A 24761-nucleotide genomic window follows, 5' to 3' on the forward strand; every position below is an offset into this window, starting at 1 on the left:
TGATATAGAGAGTGAGGGAGTGAGAGAGTGAGGTAGTGATCTTTTTAGAGAGAGAAGTAGTTGAAAGTGCATTTGCTCTGAGCTCATTCACGAATACAAATAAGTGTTACAGTACTTACATTTACTTTTTAATTGTGTTCTAAAGTGGAGAACATGGACTTCATTATATTTGTGCTGAAGAATCGCAGGGCTGTGGCTACGAGAATTGGCCGGGAATGCGGTCACTGGTTCGAATACAAAGATTGGCAGGGTACAGAGACTGGCTGGGTACAGAGACTGGTAGCGCTGAGATTGGCTGAGGGTGCAGGGACGTGCTGACTGGCTGGGTACTGCATCTACAGAGGCTGGCTGGGGGTACAGAGACTCTCTGGGGAGCAGAGGCTGACGCACGTCATCCTTCCAATGGCCAGGCGGCCACTCCCTCACCGGAGAGGTAAAATAGTGACTCTTCACTCCACAAGTATGGTGATCCGAACCATATAATAGTCGTCGATCTCGTGGGGGTCAATACATGTCTATATTATTAGCCTCGGTGTTCTGACATACCGCCAAAGCGCCGAGAAACAATGCTGAACTCGATTTTTTTTCTCCAAAATGTGCCTCTTGCTAGTTTTAAGATGTTGGCATGTATGTTCTAGTATCACCGAAAGGGCAAGAAAGCGACCCAAAACTGCGCGCACTCATTGAGAGTTTTAGTTAATGCATGCAAGGGAGTTTTTTCTTCAGTTTTATATAGCGCGAACTCGATCCGGAGGTATTGGAGCGCTTTACACGAGCAGCAATCTCATTACACACAGATACATTCATTTTTGGTAGGCACGGGGAGATTAAATAATTTGCCCAAAATCACAGGATGTGGAGTCATCGCCGAGACTCGAACCTTATCAACTACACCAACCAAATCTTTCAAGTCTCTGCTACCCAACAGATTAACACAGCCCACCGCCATTTGTACCGAGCAAACAACGTCCATGGTAGTTTAAAAACACATACGATAATTAAAAACAACTAAAAGGAGAGAGAGAGAACCACATTCCTACTGAATGGAATAAACCACGCCAAGCACTAAGAACGCAAAACATCCTAACAGCGTGGCTGTACAGGTCCGAATACATGTGCAATTATTAAGAGCCCCGGGCGCGAGTGTCCTTACCTCTGTGTGGTCCCGAAGAGGGGTTTCTACCCGAAAACAACCTTTGTTTCGGATTGAGAGCCGGACTCGGCTTTCGTGCTCTCTGGTTTCAAACTCAGCAGTTCAACAGGTTCACCAGCCCCCTCCCTCCTCAAGCCAGCCCCCACCCCTCCCCCCTGGCCTTGGGTAGCTAAAACACATAGCAAGGATACGCACGCCTCGAAACTTTTGTCTATATCCCTAGATGAATTTAGAGGCCAGATATTTTTGTCATAATGACGGCGATTCCCCGGTGCGAGCCTCCGTTAAAGCCAACGGGGCTATTAAAACAACTAATGCTCCAAGCGTGACACTTCGGTGAAACAATCGGTGCAGACCATTGTGTGTGCTTCAAGGCTGTTCACAGGGTGAGTCTCCAATCGAACCAATGAGTTAATTCGGATTCGCGACCTTTTTGCGCAAAGCTGCAAGGCACCGCTCAGTCAGTGGTGCTGTCCGAGTGACATGGTGTTCGCACACGCTATGTCTCATGTCGGGAGTGATTACTAGCTGTAAGGGGCCCCACCTACAGAGAGAGTCTAACAAGGGGGAAAGGCGTCCAAGGCACGGTGCGGATCCCTGCTCATCGAAGGGCAGCGCCGCCAACTATACTCACAACAGCACGAAGATCCTCACGGCCAGAGGACAGCAAAACAATGGCGGATGGAAGCTCCGAAACTTTTTCGGATTCGGGGGCGTGTTCCTGCTGTTCTAAAAGGGCGTGGCTAAAAAGTGGAAAGAACAGCAAGGAACACGCCCCCGAATCTGAAAAAGACGGAGCCTATTTGGAGGGACGGCTCTCTCCTCCAATGGCGGGCCTCCGTTTAGGAAGCCAGCCAATGGAGGAGAGGCAAAAAGAGAGGCGGGCTAAGGAGCCACTCTAGGAAACATTAAATCTCGACTTCCGGTTCTGCCTTCGGCAGACCGGTAGTCCTCGACCTAAAAACGTTCTCACTTGACATGGGAATGAGAGTGACTGAGCATTATAGGAGAGAGGTGCTTGTGCGAGTGAGAGTATTGTAAGGGATGGGATGATAGTCAAGAGTACAGCTGAGCAAAGACCATGGGCAAGGAAAGAAACTGATGACACTGCAGAATTTGGCCCAAGGCCCAGAGCCTGCACCATTTGAGAGCCAACAAGTAAATCCAATCCAATTGTTCTTTGTTTTTAATTTACGTGCCACAATAATACTTTCATATGCAAATATATTCACACTTCAAATAATACATTCTGATGCTTGTCGAACCAGATAGCTAATACGGGAAAAACAGCAATTAAAAACTATTGATAACAAGTATTTAATTTATATAAAAAAGGGCCTAGTTTCCAAAGGTGGAAATATTGAATGTTGCCATGGTAACAGGGTCGATTTCTATCAGTCCTCAGAGAAAATCTTTCTTTCAAATGTACATATATTCAGGTGTCCGTTTCTTAAAAAACTGAGTGCTGATGGTGGGAAGCGGAAACTTTGCCTCCTTCTTCGTAGCTTCACTGCAAGCTCCTTCCTGCCATTCAAGTGACACTGTATTTATTCCGACCCCCAATATGGCTGCTTAAGTGGGGCGTTGCCTAGGCCTCCTCCAGGAGCTCTACAGTTAGATGCAGATGACATACTCTTCTCAATTATAACTTCCCAATTCTTTTGTTGGAGGTATCATTACTGCTAATTTTTATAGGGAGGATTTTCATGATTTTAAGTTGCAAAACAGACCAATGTGTCGACGACCTGGAGCCCTGGCCATAAGGCAAGTGGAGACCAAGACACCAGTTGTAAATATGGCATGTTTGACACCTTAAGACTAAGTGATAGATAGGTTACATTTCTCGAGCAGCCAGTCCTTCGATGTTCATGGATCTGCGGTCTGGCTCTCTCACCAGAACTCTTATTCGCAGGCAACAAATGTTTTAGAATCTATCATAGATCTGGAGTTGTGGGCATGGGTGGACAAAAGCTGCCATATTGTGCAATGGCGTGTCCAACTCCCCTCTGGGACTGATGTGGTTAAAAAAAGTTGCATGGAAACATATTTGGCTATTAATCTTGTATCGTTTCTCACTTAACAAATTTTTTTTAAACAACTGTTTTCTTTACAAATATGATTATAATACCTTCATTGCGTCCCAATTACTTTAAGGAAGACAACAGGAAGTACTCCCGAGGTCGGGCTTACATCCCCCCACCCACTCACCGGTAAATAAATGGTGGGGAGCCACGACCAACTGCCGATTAGGTCAAGGGAGCCACAGGTCAAAAAAGTTTGGGAACCACTGACCTATGGAATTAGCAGATCCACTGTCCTCAGCACTATCTTTGGAGGGAGATCCTATGTTTTCTTCCTCTGAGAAATTGGGACCCCGGATGTACGTGTCCCCGGTATTTAGTGCCTTAAAATATCAGGAAACCTGTTGATGGAAATCATTACTATCTCTAACAAGTTACACTCTTCGAAACCTCACGCAAGATCAAATATTCTTTTTTAATCAGAAAAACCCGTTGGACTGCATCCTGTTCAGGCTTGCAATATGAATACAGCAGGGCACAAGCCTTACAAGTGTATATCAGGTCTATAGAAATGCACCCTCGGTGCAGCTGTACACAGCACATAAAGACGTGTACAGTACATACATGCACTCATGTATAGTACATAAACATGAGCATATACTGCACAGGCGTGCACAGTCTGTACAGACATGCATAATCCATGTAAACGTGCACGGTCAATACAGACCTGGACAGTCCGCCCAAACTTTTAGTGTCTGTACAAACACCTTCCTTTAACCCTTGAAGTATACGTGCACAGACAAACATTTTAAATAGAAAGAGGAAAAACTGTATTGTTCGGTTGTCAGTAAAAGGAGGAATTATTTGGGAAGGAAAAATGTAAAAATATCAACTGTTTTGGTAGAAGACCTGCGAGTTTCCCTCATAGCTACATGTAGGATGCGTGTATACATAAAGACATGCACAGACTGTACAAGCCTCCACTCTGTGGAATATGCTAAGTCCAAACAGGCAAGTTTATCTGTTGACAGTCAGTTTGGTTTCTGCTTCTCGAGGAACTTAAGGAAAAGTCCATGACCAGGACGGCCTGGCGACCAGTGACTCCGGTACCAGTAGCGGTAGGTGAGGTGCCAACACAGGGTTCCTAGTGCAGCCCCCACAATCTTGTGGGAGTACTCATGGAAGTAGATAACAGTGCAGAACAGCATGAAGTTCCAGAGAGCCAGCAAGGTGGTGTTAAGCAGGAAGATCAGTCGTAGAGGGACACCTGCCTCAGCTCCCCGTGCAGTCAGGTAGCGGTGGAAGACCGCCATTTCCTCAGACAGTGTCAGGCAGCAGTAGGTCAACATGAAGGTATGGCCCGAGACATCATAGCCATGCCACCGGTGGCCGTCCCGGATACAGGTGGACTTGTCCTGCAGGTGTCCAAGCAGCAGCAGCCCATCTGGCACTGGCTGGTAGCAAGAGCCTGTGACGTTCTCGATTAGCAGGAAGAGCTGGCCTGATAAGTACCAAATTGCAGCACCCACCGCCAGACGGCTGAGGTGGCGCAGGGTGAGGAGTATGCTCCCGCTGGCAGAGTAGGACACCGGCAGGATGAAGCCCCCCACGAAAAGGCAGGTCCAGCCCCACGCCGACTGGACAAACTTACTGCAGAGAGGGAAAGGAAACTGGTTAGGAGAGCTGGGGATGCACATGAACAAGCACACATGTCCCTCATTGAGTCTAACATGACAGGCGGGACGCGGCACAAGCATGCTCACATAAAGCAAGACTCATTTTGTAGCGCAATCTTATCATTTAAATGTTTGCCAGGTGCACTAGCGACAACTTAATCTTCGTACAGCTTTTAGTTCCACAGGTATCCCAAATGATATTCACATGTTCCTCGACTTGACTTAGTACTCATTCTTTGAGGAGCCACCTTGTGAATGGTAACAGAAAAGAACAAATATACCTGTCAACCAGTGGATGCATCACCACATTCAAACTGTAGTAAACATGGTACATGAAGTAGAAATTCCAGTAACTCCTCACCCACAACTTACCATGGTCACAATCAATTAGGACATTTCGAAACACATTTCATAACTTCTGTGATTGGCAGAAGCAGCCTTTGTTATACAGTAGTCTGGGAGAACAGGGAACCATTTGATCGATTGATTTATTGCTCCTTTGGGAGGCGAAGATGCAGATGAAAACTGGCATGAGTACGTGTAGGACAAAAATCAATGTGAAGCCACCGTGGACATCGTAATGGAAAGACATCAGTTCTACCAAGACTATCAAGTAGTTGGAGGAAATGTGGAAGAGTCTGCAACACCCCTAATGCTAGCTTCAACTTGTGTTCATTGACAGCGATGGAATGATTTGCTGTGATGGACGAGAGTGCAGTAAGGGCTATAGTGCTAACAATGAATCCTACAGTTGAAATGGTAACAACTATACTAAGGATTGCTAAACATTCTGCTAAAAGTGTCAAAATACTTGTAAAACAGATCTGGTCTTCTACAAGGTGATCTTTACTTGGAAACATTATGACACAATAAAAGTTAAAGGGAAATCAATCAATGATATAAGGGGCAACAGTTCTTCAAATGGTATGTTATAGCAGTGGATCAGTGACTTTATTTTAAAAATAAATAGCCTACATTTGACCAAGTATGCTGAATTTTATTTTGAAAAATGGCCATTTTGCATATTTTTTTGTAAAAACTCACAAAGAGTGTTTGCTTTGGAAGACCTAGATGTGAGTAAATAAATGGAGTATTCGCTTTTTATGGTGGAACTGTTCACTTTGTCAGAGAAGATATGTCAGTCCAAATGTGTTATGAATGTAAGTGGTTCACATTTAGGGCATCATTAGGATGGCGGGCGGACTTTGTCTGCCCGCCATCCTGACGTAGAAAGGGACTGCCCGCCATAAGTGTGGCGGTCCCATGGGGGTCATTAGGATGCCCCTGCCACACTGGCATCTTGCATTCTTGACATTGCGGCAGGCGGTGCATTCAGAACCGCCCGCCGCAATGTCAAAAAGGCATGTCGTGCATTTTCATGCACGACGTGGCAGGCACTGCGCAGTGCCTGCCATGTTGTGCATGTAACTGCAGGGGGGTACCATAGGTACCCCCCATGTGCACCACCCACCCCACAACTTCCTGGGGGCTCGCTACGGGCCCCCAATAGTGAAGACCGCATGCCTTTCCATGGCGGCAAAAGGCCAATTCCCGCATGCATTATAATATGGAGGGCAGTGTCTAACAAACACCGCCACCATATTAATACCTTTTCCGCCCGGTCGACTCATCGACCGGGCGGAAATCCGGCGGATGGTCTTTCCGTCCTCCGGGGTCCCCCCCGCCATAGTAATGTGGCGGGGGATGAATGGCATGCAGACGGGAAAGAATGTCGGGTGGATCGCCACCGCTATGCGGCGGTGGCGATCCGCCCGACATTCTAATGGACCTCATAGTATTCTTAGCTGACACTAATTCCATTAAGCTTTAGGCATAAACAAAGAAACAAGATGTTACACAACACTGACAAGTTGGTGCTCTGTTGGGATCATCAAACCTGTTGGTGTGTCCCACCATTGTCCCTTTTGTACAGGTAGGAAAAGAGGGGGGACCTGAGAGTGTGTGTACCTGCCTAGCATCATGCATATCGTCATAATGGGCTGCTATCCACGTCGACATATACAAGTAAAGCTTACTAACTTTAATGATACAAATATTTTTATCACACTGGATTTCACAACTTCGTTTCAACAAATTAGAGTAAATGCATGTTCATGGCCGCTTTCATAAGACCCAAGGGAATATTTTTAGGTCTCGCCTGACCCAGCGCATGCGCTGGTCTGGCGAGACTTATTGAGAGGGCTCCTAAAAGTGCTACCAGGCCAGCCTAGAGCTACAGTGCATGTGCGCGGGCACGTGCGCCGCGCTTTACCGCGATTACTTTCACTTTTGCGGCCGCACGGCCGCTTTGATGTTTGATCGCGATCATTTTCGCGGCCGCACAGCCGCTTGGCATAGCCAATAGGTCTCGCTTTTGGGAACTTATAAGTATTTAGTTATGCAATTGTTGCATTGCTAAACACTTATAAGGTCCCAAAGGCGAGACCTATTGGCTATGCCAATGCTTGTTATTTTTGCTGCTTGCAATTTGGCCTAAGCTCTGCTTAGGACCGTGTTTCCATAGGATATCCGCAACATTCTATTTGGAATAACTTTGGCGCCGATTGACAAATCTTCGCGAAATTTCAAAATAAGTGGGGCGCTCCGCTCCGCTCCTACCCTGAAAGTCTCGGGGTGATTCGTCAAGCGGGGGCCGAGAAAAAGGGGGGGGTCCCAAAACGCATTTTTCCCATGCAATTTTCCAGAGGGACCTTTAGTCCAAGGTACAGCCCAAACAGCTGAACAGAATTACTTTAAATTTGGCAAAGAGGTAGACCTCAGGTCAGGGATGTGCCTTTTGCATATCTGGAGTCAATCTGTTCAGTATTTCCTGAGAAAATAGCATTTAAAACCATATACATATCTGGGCGGAGCCTAACCACACATCTCATCGTGAGCTCTGATTGGCTGTCAGCACTTCATCCAAGAAGTGTTGGCAGCCATTTTGGGACCAATATACATGATAGCACCTCATTAAAAAGCCTTGCAGTTAATAGAAGGTTTTAAGACTTTAGTTACATTATAAATCATTTGTTGATGGTACCATACTCATTTTAGGAATTGTGGTGTGTTCTAAGGTGATTTTACCATGTGAAAAAGCCTTCTGCTGTGATATCATGAATCATGTTTGAGAGAAAACTATTTCCTCATGCTTTTCCACAGAGGTTTGGAAGGTGATCTATAAGCTAAACTGAGAGCATATTTTCAGTAAATTCACATTATCTTTCTCAGTCATGGGAGAATGAATTCTGACATTCTCAGTAAAACATGTACATCCAACAAGGGCAGAGACTGTCAGTTGATTCCTTTGTGTTCTACTGCAGCTTCCCAGAGTGTTCTAAAGAACAACTAGAGCGCTAACAGTCCTACTTATGACAAACGTATAGCACACCTGAAGCCATCTTGGTTGGAATAAAGTTGTAACTCTTAAAACATTTAATTTAAAAAGGAACAAAATGAGGGGGTTCATTTTGCCATAGAAAGTATGATTAGTGCTGCAGAAAGAAAAATTAGGGCACATTTTGAGTGACTTCTCAAATCCTCTTCTATTTCATTAAAAAATTCTGACATGCAGACTGAAACATGCACTTTGAATACCAGCAGCAGACTTCCCTGGTGAGCAGTAGCTTTACTACAGTGATCTAATAAGCAACTAGAGTGCTAACATTCTGAATTTATGGCAAATGTGTGACACATCTGAATGCCTTCTTGATGGAATCAAAGTAAAAAACCGAAAGTTTTTCCTACTGAGGAGACTGTAGTAAATGAGGAAATTAGGAAACATCATAACAAATAAGTCTCTCAAAATGGCCACCACAGACAAAAGAGCCCAAATGTAGCCCAAATATCACCCAGATGTAGCCCAAGTATAGCCCAATGACAGAATTGTCCAGAGTGTTCTAACGAACAACTAGAGCGCTAACAGTCTTACTTATGACAAAAGTATGGCACACCTGAAGCCAGCTTGATTGGAATAAAGTGGCAACACTTAAAACATTTAATTTACAAAGGAACAAACTGAGGGGGTTCATTTTGCCATAGCAATTATGATTAGTGCTGCAGAAAGAAAAATTAGGGCACATTTTGACTTCTCAAATCCTCTTCAATTTCATAAAAACATTCTGACATGCAGACTGAAACATGCACTTTGAATACCAGCAGCAGACTTCCCTGGTGAGCAGTAGGGGTGGGCGGAATTTGCGAAAGCGACTTTCGCAAATTATCGCGAAAATGTTAAAAATCTCCGCAAACAAGCGGAAATATCGCGAAGATGCGGAAGTTTTTTTCCGGCATGTTCGCGAGATTTTCTGCATGGTTGCGGGTCGCCAACTTACCCATGTGGTTGCTTGCGGGCGCGGCCATCTTGTTTTCAGTTGTCTCGCGGTGCATGATCGCGAGAAAAAAGACGTGATCGCGCAACGCATGACGTCACTGCGGACGCGAACTGTCGCGAGACAGCGCAAATGGCTAAAACAATACAACATCTCATGGAGAACGCGACCGGATCGGGAAAACTTGTCGGCGAACGCGGGGATTCAGGTAAGGCGATCGCGCGCGCGCGAGAATGTATTATTTTACAGCACGAGCAAGAACCAAATTATCGCAAAGCTGCGGAATGTGGAAATTTTGACATTTCCGCGCTCTCCGCGGAACGCGGAAATGCCAAATTATCGCAAATTCCGCGAACGGAACGGAAATTTTGCCCAGGCCTAGTGAGCAGTAGCTTTACTACAGTGATCTAATGAGCAACTAGAGTGCTAAAATTCAGAATTTATGGCAAATGTGTGACACATCTGAATGCCTTCTTGATGGAACCAAACTAAAAAACTGAAAGTATTTCCTACTGAGGAGACTGCAGTAAATGAGGAAATTAGTAAACTTCATAACAAATAAATCTCCCAAGATGGCCACCAAAGACAAAAGAGCCCAAATGTAGCCCAAATATCACCCAGATGTAGCCCAAGTATAGCCCAATGACAGAATGTCCCAGAGTGTTCTAACGAACAACTAGAGCGCTAACAGTCTTACTTATGACAAAAGTATGGCACACCTGAAGCCATCTTGATTGGAATAAAGTGGTAACACTTTGTTATATCCTGTTAATGTTAATCCAATGTTATTCTACCACAATTGGAATGTTAAGGTGATGATGCTATCAGAACGTTGGGGAGTCTGTCAGAGAAGGGACAGTTGACTGGGCTGAGCTGCCTGCTGGCTGCTCCTGGTGGGGTCTTGATATAGTCTTGAACTAGACTTGATCCAATCTACTTATAATCTACCTGTGATCTTTTACCAACTCGAAGTAAACCTCTTTGAATCATCTCAACTGAGTGGACTTGATCACTACAGAATTTTGGCGACTATTTGAACTTAAAGAACCTGCTATTTCCAACTCATCAATCTTCAATCATCTCAAGCTGGCACCCCTTTCAACTCACGCTCTTGACCCCACCAGTGACCTCCCATCGGTCGCCCTGAATGCTAAGTGCCAGTTCCAATATAGACAGCACAGAGTGCCTTCAAAGCTAAGTGCCAGTTCAAGTCTATTAGCAGCTCCTGTCACTACTTGCTTTTTCAACAACATCACAAGTGCCAGTTCAATTTTCAAAGCAACTCATGCCTCTACCTGGTTCCTAGTGCTGGAGCAGGGTTTTCTGTTGAAAATGTATCGGGTTTTTAAGCTCCAGTTTTGTCTATAAGTCGTGACTAAAATCACTAATCTATAATCGATAATTATTGGTTTTGTGTGAAAACTTTGAGTAATCAATAAACTAACAAGAGAAAAACTACACGTGGGAATGCATATATGTTGCTCAATAATAATGTGCAGGTTTAATTAAATGAATGTTGCTAAGTGCTGTTTGTTTTGAAGCACAAAAACGCTTTTGAAATAACGTGTACTAATGCTTATTTATGTCGCGGATGGCTAGTCAATTACATACACATAAGGGTATTAGTGGGAATTAACACTGTTTAATCATTGCGATGATGTAGTAACGTTGTTTGTATTTCTTTCGATTAAGATGGTCCGTTTTGGCCTAGAACAAGATGGCTGCCTTTTACAGCCTGCACTCGAGTGATCGAATTTTGATGAGAAGGCCTTGCTGAACATGGTTGACAGTCACCTGACCATGGCTTCTGCTGGAGTTTTGAAAGTTTCCGTGATGACAGCGACTCCAGGCAAGCGTCCAAATAACCTTGGAGGAAAAGAAAGCCACAATGAACTTTGTGATTACAGCGGTGGCTTCGCTATGGTTCCGAGGAAATGCGTTCGTGAAAGTAACATTTGCAAAACTCGAGTTTCCTTCTTCCGTCTTTTTATTTTTGTGATTTTTCTGAGCGGAGATTTTCCAAATGTAGCGATGCTACATCCTTTCCTGCTCACTCTGCTCAGTGGTTTAACGGATATTCAGAACATTTTATGTTGCTTTAGTTTGTAAGATTTGTTATAAATATTGTTAGACTAGAGAGGGTCTAAGGCCACTTCTTTCCAAACCTGCGTTGGTGAGGATCGATGTTGTAAGGACGGCCACTCGGGAGACTTTACTGAGAGACCTGTCCTGACCCATTTATGACATTTAGCTAGACTAGGTAACTATGAGAATAATGATTTACTAATGATTGACTTTCATTTGAACTAATTTTAGATAAAATATCATTTATGAATTACTGTGTTGGTGATTATTTCTTGTCGATTATTGAGTACTCTAATGTGATTATTGTTGTTTGAATCATGACTCAGGACGGTAACCAATTGATCGCATTGGCCTCACTGTAGATACAGGGTGTTTAGGAGTTTTCTCTCTCCAGGTTCAGTGCTGATAGAGTAATCGAGCGTATGTTAGTAAAATGGGCCCAAGTGTGTGATGAGTGCATGTGCGTGTGACTGTGAAATTACTCTATCCGTGGAAGTAGGGAGAATTTGTATGCCCTGATCTGCAGCAATTTCCTGGTAGCAGAGTAATGGTTTTGATTATTGTCTTGATCTGATTAGATTGCTTGTACATTGGCTTTTGATTCATTGATTTATTGATTGATGTTGGTATATGTACTAATACTATATGTTGAAGTTGTCGTGTTGAGTTTTACGTAGTGCTTCTGGAACTTGGGAGCTGATGGCAGTTCCGTAGTAGGGCAGAGGGAAGTGTATGCTGCTCTCGGGAAAAACGGGATTGTTGGTCCTGTACGTATGCAGGAGAAACGTGTGACAATTGAAGTTGCGCGTCACATTGTCTGGGTTTGGAATCAGTGACATCGTCGTGTGTTACTATTAGGGATATATTTTCGGTATAAAAGGAGTGCATATGGTAGCAAAGGTTATCTGTGAAACTCTGGTCTTAAGTCCCAGGGATCCGTAAGGTTTGCCGTTAAACTTACCGCTGGAGAAGTAATAGGTATTCTCTGAGCTTGTTTGAAGGACTGGGCAGAGGTAAACACTGCTTGGTTAACGTATGTTATAATTCTGTAGTGGGGCAGACTGTTTGCTGTCCTCAGAAAAGGCAGAATTCTGTGTGTATGTACTACATTTTCTTGTATGAAAGTGCGTGAATGTATGAGCATTTAATTGATTGTAAGACTCTTTGGAGCAGTCCTAGAGGAAACAGTTAATGGATGCATGTTAGAAGGGCAGAGTAGAGGGATGTGCTACTGTGTCAACGAGAGTATTAATTCCGTAGTGGAGCAGAGGTAAGCGCTGTTCTAAAAAGAGACGGGATTCTTGTGAGAATTTTCTTTACTGTTCTGTGGTTAGCGAAGCAGACAATGGAGATGTTTTGATGTTGTAACTAATAGATTTTGTGAAAATTTAAAACGAAGTCTACTGAGGATTTTTTGTAAAGGAGGGGTAGACGAGTGACAGGAGACAGAGCAGAAGCTGCAGTCAGCGACTGGTGACGTCATAGAGACCGCGCTCTGATTGGGTAGTGAATCAGAACAGTGCTCGCGCTGGGATTGGTGCGTTGGTGTGAGCCGCGCAGGGATTGGAAGGAGTACAGGGTGACGTAGATGCTCCAGGATTGGTGCGTTGGTGTGAGTCGCGCTGCTATTGGACGAAAGATTGTACCGTACCATTGTGTTACGGAAGGGATTAGAAGGTTTTGGTAAACGCTAAAATGTATTAACAAAAAGAGAAAAAGAAGAAATCCTTGTTCGGTAAATTAAAAAGATGGTTCGACAAGGATAAGGATATTAAAACAAGAGAAGGTGAATTGTTACCTCCAACGAAAACGCCTGCATCCTTCATGGCTGCGAGATATGGGTATCATACCTGTATATGGTTAGACAATTGGGTTAGGTACACTAGAGAGGATGGTGTTTTGGCTTTCCCGGAGCATGGTTCATTTAATATGGCCGTGTTGAGAAATTTACGGGAAAAGATGTTGTGTCTTGACCCGAGACCAAGGCCGACACAGTTTGAGGCGTTGGTGGAATGGGAAGATGAAGTACATGAGCGAGAAAAACAGAGGTCTGGAGGCAACTATAGGTATATGTTTGGGAGGAAATATGATCGTGAAACTCATCATGATCGAATGAGGAGATGGCGAGATGCTAGCATGACTGAAGGATTATATCCTATGAGGGCAATTGAAGAGAAGGAAGAAAGAAAGGAAACAAGAGGGGTACCTGAAGCAGAAGTGAAAAGGTATAGAGTTAATGATTATGAGGATGAGGTCTTGGATGACATGATTTACAAGAGACCACCTCCATATAGACCAGAACCAGAAGAGAGCACACCAGTTGCTACTCCAATAAGAGATACTTTGCGTATCATTGAGACAGAGGTTGTGACACCTGATTTAAAAAGTGGTAGCTCTTTCAGAGAAAGAGAGAGAGAGAATCGATGTGGTGACGAGAATACGAGGGAATTCGCCAGAACTACATCTGAACTGACTGAAAAGATTAGAGAGCTGACGAAGAATTTGGAAGCTGTTACGGTGCCTGTAACCATAGGTCCGGTCATGCCTATTTTTGATAAGCAGAGGACGAGTGAGAATGGTTTGATGGTTCCATATGTAGGGAATAAATTAACAAGTTTGGCTGGTCCTTCAGGAGAGTCAGGAATAAGGACAGAAAATAATGATTTGAGACAAACAAGACGTGACACATGTAGTGGAGGATTAGAGGTGCAGTCTAATTCAAGATTGGATACTAGTGATACTAGTTGTTCAGGGATGCCGATTTTGGAACCACAAAGGATGCCAGAGAAAATGGGTGCAGTGAAAAAGTCTACAGAAATAACAGCTGAAGATTTGAATGATTGGTTGAAAGTTCTTCAAAAGAAGGATAAAGATTCGCAGGCAATTGATGTAGCCAGGTTACGCATTGAATTGGAGGAGCTTGTTGCAGGGACAATTTCTACAGACATACTCAAAAACCATCATGATGGAGAATTTTTATTCATGTGCAAAAGCATCACTTGGAGGGTTAAGAATACACATGAAAGGTTAAGAACAATAGCGAGTGAACAGGGAGTTGACATGGATAAAGTGAAAGTTTTGCAGAAACCTTACAGGGTGGATTTCACGGGTAAGGATATAGAAAATCTAAATGGTGCTGGCAGAACAGGACAGATTAAAGAGATGATTGCCTTATTGCGAAAATGGGGTGATGTAGAAAGATGGAAGGATAGGTGGTATAAGAAAAGGGAAGAATCAGTGGACAGGACTTATTCAGCATTTCCTGTGAGAGAAAAAGAGAAAACAGTGGATGCTTATCCTATGAGAGAACTACCTGGAGGAGGATATGTACATGTTCCATGGATCAGACAGGATATTTTATCATTTACAAATGATTTCCCTCGACTGAGAGAAAAGCCTGTCGAGTGGTATAGGCAGGTAGACAGGTTTGTGAAATTGTCAAAGGTGCTGTGGATTGACCTGAATAGTCTGTTTGATATAATTGTTCCAGCAGACTTGTGGGCTGAGTGTAAAATAGTAGTGAGTTGGCCTACTGAGGAATATCCAAGAGATCAGAAAACAGGAGCACCAGATCCAGAGGTAATGAGAAAGTATGAGCAGGTGATCGTATACCTGAAAAATAAAGTACCTCCAAAAGAGACAGACTGGGTTAAGATAGATCGAACACATCAGGAAGCAAAAGAATCAGTTCATGCTTTTTACGAAAGGCTGATACTGGCTTTCAAACAATTCAGTGGAGATGAACACCTGGGTGACAAGGATTTAAGTCATTTTGTATACAGATTTGTATATGGCCTGAGACCTGAGATTAGTGAGAGAATTCGTGAGCATACAGTGGACTGGCAGAGTAAGAAAATAGATGAGATCCTGAGGCATGCAAAGTACTTCAGTGATGAGATTGAGGCAAAGCAGAGAAAGCTGAAAGAAAAGGCAATGTGGGCACAGGTGAAAGTTGCGGAAAGACAAGAAGCACAGTTGGTGGAACAGGCAAATAATCCAGGGAATAGGCCCAGATATGCAGGGAAAGGAAAGGGGAATCTTGAGGAAGCCAAGAAAAAGTTCCCTTGTCACAACTGTGGCCAACTGGGACATTGGAGATCCGAGTGTACCAATCCACCATTAGTGAATAATGAAAGTAAATCATTAAATCAACAGGTGCAGACAGAGGGGTGTAATCAACAGCAGCAACAGCGGAAGGTTGTTAAACAGCAGAGTCAAGAGCCAAGACCGCCCTTGCCGCAGAATAGAGGGTCCCAAAAGTACAATCAGGATTCGGGATTCTACAATGATGAGCAGGTAAACAAACAGAGGCGTTCTAACCCGGTACAACAGTATTTGTTAAAGAATGAAGGGAGTGAGTCTGAAGGTGATTATTGACGGTGCCGAAGAGAGGAGGAAGAGTGCATACTTGGTGCAACTCTAGAAATAGACCAGGCAGGACCATTTGTAGATGGGAAAATAAATGAAGAAGGTGTTACTTTTTTAGTAGACACAGGAGCGACGAGATCAACTGTCAGGTCAGCAGATATTAGAAATCTTCCTCTCTCGGATGAAGCAATCCAAGTAGTTGGTGTAGCTAATACACAAATCAAGACACGTCTTACTGAACCAGTAAGGATAAGAATAGGGAAATTTTCGGACATGCACAGATTTGTGGTCTGTGACACTAGTCCAGTGAACTTGTTAGGCAGGGATCTGCTGTGCAAGATGAATTGTACAATTTTCTCTACACCGGATGGAATAGCTTTTGAAACACCAGATGAGGATGTTTTGTACCGGATGACTCTAGATAATAGAGAAAGTGAGATGGTTGGTACATATGCTGTGTTTAATCCAGAGGATTTGCCTCAAGAGCTGAGAGACACAGTGAAAACGACAGTTTGGGATTTTACTGGAGAAGATGTGGGATTGATGAATAATGTAGATCCTGTGAAAATATCAGTGAAAGAGGGAATTACTTATCCTAATATCCCTCAGTACAAAATGACACCAGAAATAATTGAGGGAATAACTCCTATTATTGAGAAAATGATTCAGCAAGGAGTTTTGAGAGAACTACTGAGTAGCCCGTGTAATTCACCGATAATGGGGCTAAAGAAGCCGAATGGGAAGTTCAGGATTGTACAAGATTTGAGAAAGGTTAACAAAATTGTGGTGGCATGTTGTCCCATTGTGCCAAATCCGTCAGTGATTTTGTATCAGATTCCACATGATGCTGAGTGGTACACAGTGATTGATTTGTGTCATGCTTTCTTCTCGATACCATTGCATCATGACAGCCAGCCGATTTTTGCATTTAGGTTTGGCCAGCGTATTTTAACATGGTGTCGAATCCCACAGGGGTACACGGAGAGTCCTTCAATATTCAATCAGTTATTGAAAAAATCATTGGAGAGTTTGGTCATGCCTGAAAGCTCAGTGCTAGTGCAGTGTATTGATGACCTACTTGTGGCATCAAAGACACGTGAAGCTTGTGAAGTAGATACCATAGCTTTACTGAATCATCTGGCAGATGGAGGGTTAAAAGTATCTCCAGCCAAATTGCAATTTTGCAAGAAAGAGGTGCATTATCTTGGACACAATATTGAAAAGGGTCTGAGAAAGGTGACTGATGACAGGATCAAAATTATCAGGGGAATGAGAGCCCCAAAGGCCCCAGAGAGAAGTGAGGATGTTTCTGGGGATGGTGGGTTATTGTCGTCAGTGGATTAGTAACTTCTCCCTGATAGCAAAGCCACTGATTAAGCTGACAAAAAGTGAGGTGAAAGATCCATTAGAACTGGATGGAGAACAAAGAGCAGCATTTGAGGAGTTGAAGAGCAGAATGTGTGAAGCCCCTGCTTTAGGAATGCCAGACTATGAAAAAGAGTTTGAGTTGTACTGCAGTGAGAGAAATGGATGTGCACTTTCAGTGTTAATCCAGAAGCATGGACAGCTGAGAAGGCCTATTGCGTACTTCTCATCGACACTTGACCCTGTAGCTGTGGGTTTACCAGGTTGTCTGAAATCAGTAGCTGCTACATGCAGAAGCTTGGAACAGAGTGAGGGTATAATAATGGGATATCCTGTAAGGGTATTTGTACCTCATAATGTGGCAATTCTTTTGACAAGAAGCAGAACTCAATATATGTCACATAGTCGGCTGACTGAATATGAGAAAGTCATTCTGGGAGCATCAAATGTGACTCTTGAGAGATGTGTGAATGTGAATCCAGCAACATTGTTGCCTGATACTGAAAATGTGGGTGCAAAGGATGAAGTTGATCATAATTGTTTGGATGTGCTTGATTACTGTACAAAGCCGAGACCAGACATAAGAGATCTTCCATTGCCTGAAATTGACCATGTGCTGTTTGTGGATGGATCATGTCTGAGGAATGATGATGGTGTGCTGAGTGCAGCATATGCAGTGTGCAAAGTTTCAGAAGTTATGGAAGCTTCACCATTGAAAGGAGTGAAGTCTGCTCAAGTTGCTGAATTGGTGGCATTGACGAAAGCTTGCAAGATTGGGAAGAATCTGAGAGTGACTGTAATGACTGATAGTCAGTACGGATTTGGAGTCGTGCATGATTTTGGCCAGCTTTGGCTACAGAGAGGTTTCTTGACGTCAAGTGGGACTCCAATAAAGAATGCTGAAGTGATTGGGAAATTACTTGAGGCGATACAGCTGCCAAAAGAATTAGCAGTTGTAAAATGTGCTGCTCATGGACAAGGAGATGATTTTGTAACACTTGGAAATCGTTTTGCAAACGACACTGCACAGTATTGTGCTAAGAATAATCAATCGATTAATCGGGAACGAGAAAAGGAAATGTCTCTTTGTTCTGTGATGTTTACTAATGTCCTAGAAACGTGGGATGAAGTGAAACAGTTGCAGGATGAGGCAGGAAATGAAGAAAAGAAAGATTGGATCAAGGCAGGTTGTGCCCCAAGAGAGAGTGATAATGTCTGGATCTATAGAGATGGTATACCAGTCATGCCTAACTCTATGCTGTCGACAATGGCAAGAATGTATCATGGCCAGGGACATTTGGGAAGGGATGCGATGATCAGGTCTTTTAAGCAGACTTGGTATAATGCAAAGTTCAGGATGATTGCAGAAAGCATCTGTCAAAGATGTTTGATTTGCCAGCAATTTAACACTGGGAAAAAGACAGTGGTGAGTCTGGGAACAATAGGCAGAGAAGGTGGTCCGTTTACGAGAATGCAGATTGATTTCATTGAAATGCCCCAAGTGAACAGATTGAGGTATGTTCTAGTGGTAGTCTGTTTGTTCTCGAGATGGGTGGAGGCCTATCCGACTAGGAGAAATGATGGAATAACAGTGGCAAAGTTACTGTTAAGAGAGTTGATTCCTAGGTACGGGTTTCCAGTAACAATTGAGTCAGATAGAGGTGGACACTTCTATAATGAGCTCATGAGTTTAATTTGTGAAGCATTGAGCATACAGCAGAAGCTACATTGTGCATACAGACCAGAGGCTTCTGGCGTTGTGGAGCAGATGAATGGCACAATCAAGAACAAGATTGGTAAGATGTGTTTAGCCACTGGAATGAAATGGCCTGATGTCTTGCCTCTAGTGCTAATGACTATTAGATCTACTCCAGATAGAACTACTGGTTTGAGTCCACATGAAATCTTGATGGGACGTGCAATGCGTCATGCATTTGTGCCTGTCAATAAGTTGATGACAATAACTGATGACATGGTTTTGGATTACTGTAAAGGCCTGGCTGACGCAGTTAATTCTGTGTTTCACCAGGTTGGAGAAGACGCTACAACACTTGAGAAGAAGCAAGCTCATGATCTGAGTCCAGGGGACTGGGTGAGGATTAAAGTGCACAGAAGAAGAAATTGCTTGGTTCCAAGGTGGGGAAAACCAAGACAAGTTATTCTGACTATGACAACTGCAGTAAAGTGTGCTGGTGTGAAAAACTGGGTGCATGCAAGTCATACTCTGAGAGTTCCTAATCCAAAAGATGGGACTGGTAAGGAGTATTTTGAAGAATCAGATTCAAGCGATGATGAAGAAGCTGAGTCAGTGAGAAGGAATCGGAATCGGAATTCTGGAAGAGGTGAAGGAGAAAGAGAGTCAGAGGAGGCTTCAAGAGAACCATTGAGAGTCTCAGAAGGGAGATCAGATTCTGTAAGAGTGCCTGAAGTTCCAACGAGCAGTGGAGAAGAAAGAAGAGAAAAGAGCAATTCCACAGAGACTACTCCTGAATCAGATGAAGAAGTTGAGAATCCACTTGAGATTACACTTGAAGAAGCAGGGTCAGTAGAAGTTAGAGAGGGACAGATTGCGGAAGACCCCCGAGGAGGTGTAGGGAACATTCCTGATAAGTTAGGTGAAGGGACAAGTAGACAGCAAGAAGATTGCGTGTCGGAGACCCGAGGAGGGAAAGAGTTAGGGAAATCTCAGACGGTGGTGGGAAAAACTGTGGTGCTAAGGAAAACTGCTGAAGAACAAGAGGCAAATGAGACAGAATCAGATGAAAGTGAGAATGAGAAATCAGAGGGTCGAGTTCTGAGAAAGAGGACTTGGATTGGAGAAAGGAATAATAAAGAAGTAAGACCAAAAAAGGTTGTGAGAGGAGATCTTTGGCCTAACAACAGGATAAAGAGGCTAAGATACAGACTGACACGAGCAAATACATCGAAAGCTGAACAAGTGAACGAAGTGTCGAGTCAAAATTCAGCAAAAGGTGAAAAGCAGAGAGAGTCGAAAGAACCAGAGGAAATCAAAAGAATAAGAAAACCTAACCAGAAGTATAGGTCGCCGGAATGGACGTACGTGGCACTGTCTGAAGGTGAAGAGGCAGAAAGTCAAGGAAATCCAGAGGAGACCATACGAGAAGTGGTTGAGGAAGAAACAGGAGAAATCCTGAAAGTTATCTTGACTGACATTGAAGAAAAGTCAGATACTGAGGATGTTGTTGGAGATCTAATACAATTTGATGTCGAAGAAGTTGAAGTAAAGAGTGATGAATATCCAAATTGAGTGAACTAAAGGAGTCACTTGGAGAAAAGTGAAGAGAGGAAAGTCTGAAATTAAGCTGTTTGAAGTAATCTAAAGTTTCAAAAGTTCCAGTAGTGATATAATAAGAGGCTAAGTCAAAAGACACGGTCAAAGTAGTAAAATGGCTAACATAGAGAATAATCAAAGTAGATGTGCCTTCTTAAAAAGATGGTGTAGAATGTGCTGCTGCTGTACTGGATTATTAATGCTATTATGGGGTGTACTAGCTTTATTAGTTACTTTTAGAGTTACAATAGGTACATTTGAAATACACACTGAGAATGTGACTAATGCAGAGAAGAGTTCGCATAGAGTAGTTCCAACTAGAATTAGTAACACTTACATACATAAAGATAGGTCAATTAATGATTTTTCAAGCAGTGTTTTTTCAAAGTTGTTGTATGAATATGTGAAGACGATGGAAGTTAGAGATTGCTACGTATGTATGCAATTACCTGCATCCGTTTCAGAGGGTGTTACTTATCACCATTTACCAGCTACGTATGGAATTTCTTGTAGTGTGTTAAGTAGTGTTTTTTAATTGCTAGGGAAAATAGATTATGAAATATCTAATAAAGATAACATTTTTGGGCAATTGCCTATGGATAAAAGGCTGAATCCAGCTAAAGAAGCTAACATTTTTGGTGAGATTTTTATTGAAAAAGAAGAATTAACATTAGATTACATTTTTAAGAACAATTTAACTTGCAGCTTGAAAGAAGAGGAGAAGGCTTTCTTAAATATGGTGGAGGAAAGGAGAATGAACATGCATGAAAAGGCAGGGAAATATAAAGTGAGTGAGACAATTTGGGACATTGAGATGGGAAAAGAATTGAAGAATGGAGCTAGTCCAACTTTGGCTCTAGATGCACCACAGAAGGGTAAACTATGCATTACTAGGAAGAAATCCCAATATGATACATATTTTGTTGGGACTAGTGAGTGTCATGATACATACTTCATTGCAACAGGATGGGGTTTCAAGGGAGGAGAGGATCCAGTTTTCCCAGGAGTGTATTATGTTTGTGGGAACAAGGCTTATTACAGGTTGCCTGACCATTGGTATGGCACGTGTTATGTGGGCCTGGTCTTTCCAAAGATCTTTCATATAGATAAGATAGAAGATGTGGAACATATTAATTTACTAACACGTTTTTGGAGAGAAACTTGGTCAGAAATTGTAGGTGATATTTTTGGAGCTTTGATTCCAGCAGTGGGAATTTCTTTAAATGCATATGGGATTCGGAAACTGTCAACAGTGGTGGATCGCTTATCGACAAGTACCGCTGGAGGGTTTCTTTTGGTGAATACGGAGATGATTGCCGTACGTGCCATGTCTATGCAAAATCGACTTGCCCTTGATATTCTATTGGCTAAGGAGGGTGGAGTCTGTGGAATGCTGAAGGTTCAACATTGTTGCACTTACATTCCTGACGAAAGCAAAGATCTGAAGGTCTATATCAAAAATATTACTGATTTGCATGAAGAATTAGTACCACTGGAAGCTGAAAGTATCTGGACTAAATTAGCTAATAAAGTGATAGCTGTTAAGAGTTTTATTGCTAAGATAGGTAGTACTATTCTAGGTAAGATATTGTTTCCTTTGTCCTGTGTAATTGTTGCTTTATTGATACTAAGATTGGTGTGTTTGTGTTGTAAAAACAGGGGAGGGAAAAAGAGAATAATTAGAAGTAATGCTGAAAAGAAACAAAAGAGGTCAAGGAGAGATCCACAAGAGATAGAATTAGAAGAGTTGAGGGAGAGTGTGTACTTGGAGACGAAGAGGGATGATGAAAGGGAGTCTGGTGTGTAGTGTTGTGAAAAAGAAAAAAGACATTTCCAATTTCTCCTAAAATGGGACTAAATTTTTTTTTTTGGGTTGTTTATTTGGTGATAATATCACCAAAGGGGGGATTGCTGGAGCAGGGTTTTCTGTTGAAAATTTATCGGGTTTTTAAGCTCCAGTTTTGTCTATAAGTCGTGACTAAAATCACTAATCTATAATCGATAATTATTGGTTTTGTGTGAAAACTTTGACTAATCAATAAACTAACAAGAGAAAAACTACACGTGGGAATGCATATATGTTGCTCAATAATAATGTGCAGGTTTAATTAAATGAATGTTGCTAAGTGCTGTTTGTTTTGAAGCACAAAAACGCTTTTGAAATAACGTGTACTAATGCTTATTTATGTCGCGGATGGCTAGTCAATTACATACACATAAGGGTATTAGTGGGAATTAACACTGTTTAATCATTGCGATGATGTAGTAACGTTGTTTGTATTTCTTTCGATTAAGATGGTCCGTTTTGGCCTAGAACAAGATGGCTGCCTTTTACAGCCTGCACTCGAGTGATCGAATTTTGATGAGAAGGCCTTGCTGAACATGGTTGACAGTCACCTGACCATGGCTTCTGCTGGAGTTTTGAAAGTTTCCGTGATGACAGCGACTCCAGGCAAGCGTCCAAATAACCTTGGAGGAAAAGAAAGCCACAATGAACTTTGTGATTACAGCGGTGGCTTCGCTATGGTTCCGAGGAAATGCGTTCGTGAAAGTAACATTTGCAAAACTCGAGTTTCCTTCTTCCGTCTTTTTATTTTTGTGATTTTTCTGAGCGGAGATTTTCCAAATGTAGCGATGCTACATCCTTTCCTGCTCGCTCTGCTCAGTGGTTTAACGGATATTCAGAACATTTTATGTTGCTTTAGTTTGTAAGATTTGTTATAAATATTGTTAGACTAGAGAGGGTCTAAGGCCACTTCTTCCCAAACCTGCGTTGGTGAGGATCGATGCTGTGAGGACGGCGACTCGGGAGACTTTACTGAGAGACCTGTCCTGACCCATTTATGACATTTAGCTAGACTAGGTAACTATGAGAATAATGATTTACTAATGATTGACTTTCATTTGAACTAATTTTAGATAAAATATCATTTATGAATTACTGTGTTGGTGATTATTTCTTGTCGATTATTGAGTACTCTAATGTGATTATTGTTGTTTGAATCATGACTCAGGACGGTAACCAATTGATCGCATTGGCCTCACTGTAGATACAGGGTGTTTAGGAGTTTTCTCTCTCCAGGTTTAGTGCTGATAGAGTAATCGAGCGTATGTTAGTGAAATGGGCCCAAGTGTGTGATGAGTGTGTGTGCGTGTGACTGTGAAATTACTCTATCCGTGGAAGTAGGGAGAATTTGTATGCCCTGATCTGCAGCACTAGCGTAGCACCTCAACATGCAAGAAAAGGTGTTCTAAGGTACCCTAGAACTTGTTCATCTACTACAAGTGACAGCGTTTCGTTCATCTATTACAAGTGACATTCTTACATGCTGGAAAGTGTTTCTATCGACATGTGATGTTTTACATGCAGTTCCTTCTGTTTCTACAGCGTCTTTTGTGCTCTGTGAAGCTTTCCCTCAATGCTGCCTTTTCACACTGGGATCGTCATCTTTGTGTTGAGCATCTCTGGAGTCTACCATTTTATGCAGCCTTTTCAGATACAACTCAGAGACGCAGTTGGCCTGATCACCCTGCTGTTTTCTCTGGTTGTTTGGATTTTGACGGCGGGCTTTGTTTTTATTCAGAGATGGAGGCGTCAGTGTTTGTCGATGGGCAATGTGTTTGGGACTGTGATGGTGTTTATTTTCAACAGCCCTGGGGCCTTCTTAGAGGTACTGGCCGTGCAACTGGTTGCAGGAGGACCGGCACTTTGGGTGAGCATATGTGCATATTTGTGAGGTCAATATTTGTGAGGGCAAGGACTGTACCTTTTTCTGTGAGTCTCCACATTTTATTTTATTTATCTAAAGATTTGAGGCGGATCTCCACTACAACAAACGGCAGCGCATTTTTCAAATTTAAAGTACATGTGCGCGCGCCTCACCTGACTTCTTGTGTCGCGTGCAGGAAGCGTGGCTTGGTTGCGCTTTGCTCTCCTCAGTTCTCGATGACACCCGTCACTCCGTGTCCTGTTCTGCTGTCATTTCACGTCCGCATGCTCCAGCGTGCCTTGAGCCACCCTGCATGGCGTCAAAAATGTACCGCCATCTTGCGTTTAGCAACCACTCTGTTGTATTCTGTCTCCCGCTTTTGCCAACCACGTTTACTCAGAATGCGCCTGGTTTTCATTTTGTTTCGTGCTCATCGATGCTCAACTCTAATGTCGTGCCAAGAAGCAAGCTGCAATTTTGTGGAATACAAACTTTCTGCCTCTCAATTTTCATGTGTTAAGGAGACTAACTCGTCACTATGGGAAAAATGCAGCATGTCATTGCCAGCAGCACCGGACTGGCTCTTCATCATTTATGATTCAACGTTAGTTACATCGAGCATGATTTCAGGTGCATGTTTCAGCTGCCCATATATTGACATTGTACTTGTTTTCCAGGTTGTGTGGTTTTCGAAACTGTAAAAGTACATTGTGCAAGCCCTGGTATCCATGACTTCTGATGCCAAGATTTTGTTTCTTCA

The 24761-nt window shown here is 42.9% G+C and overlaps 1 protein-coding gene across 1 annotated transcript in view; it reads right to left on the minus strand.

Annotated features, from left to right (window-relative positions):
- Positions 1-2316: 2316 nt before the first annotated feature.
- The window catches only part of FITM1 (fat storage inducing transmembrane protein 1), a 94589-nt gene continuing 72144 nt past the window's right edge, over positions 2317-24761 (minus strand). The window contains exon 2 of the mRNA XM_085627486.1: positions 2317-4824. Coding sequence (XP_085483612.1) covers positions 4206-4824 — 619 coding nt within the window. The 3' untranslated portion in view covers positions 2317-4205. The remainder of the gene's footprint in view (positions 4825-24761) is intronic.

The sequence above is a fragment of the Triturus cristatus genome, chromosome 9 (assembly GCF_964204655.1).
Source record: "Triturus cristatus chromosome 9, aTriCri1.1, whole genome shotgun sequence".
NCBI classification, from domain to species: Eukaryota; Metazoa; Chordata; class Amphibia; order Caudata; family Salamandridae; genus Triturus; species Triturus cristatus.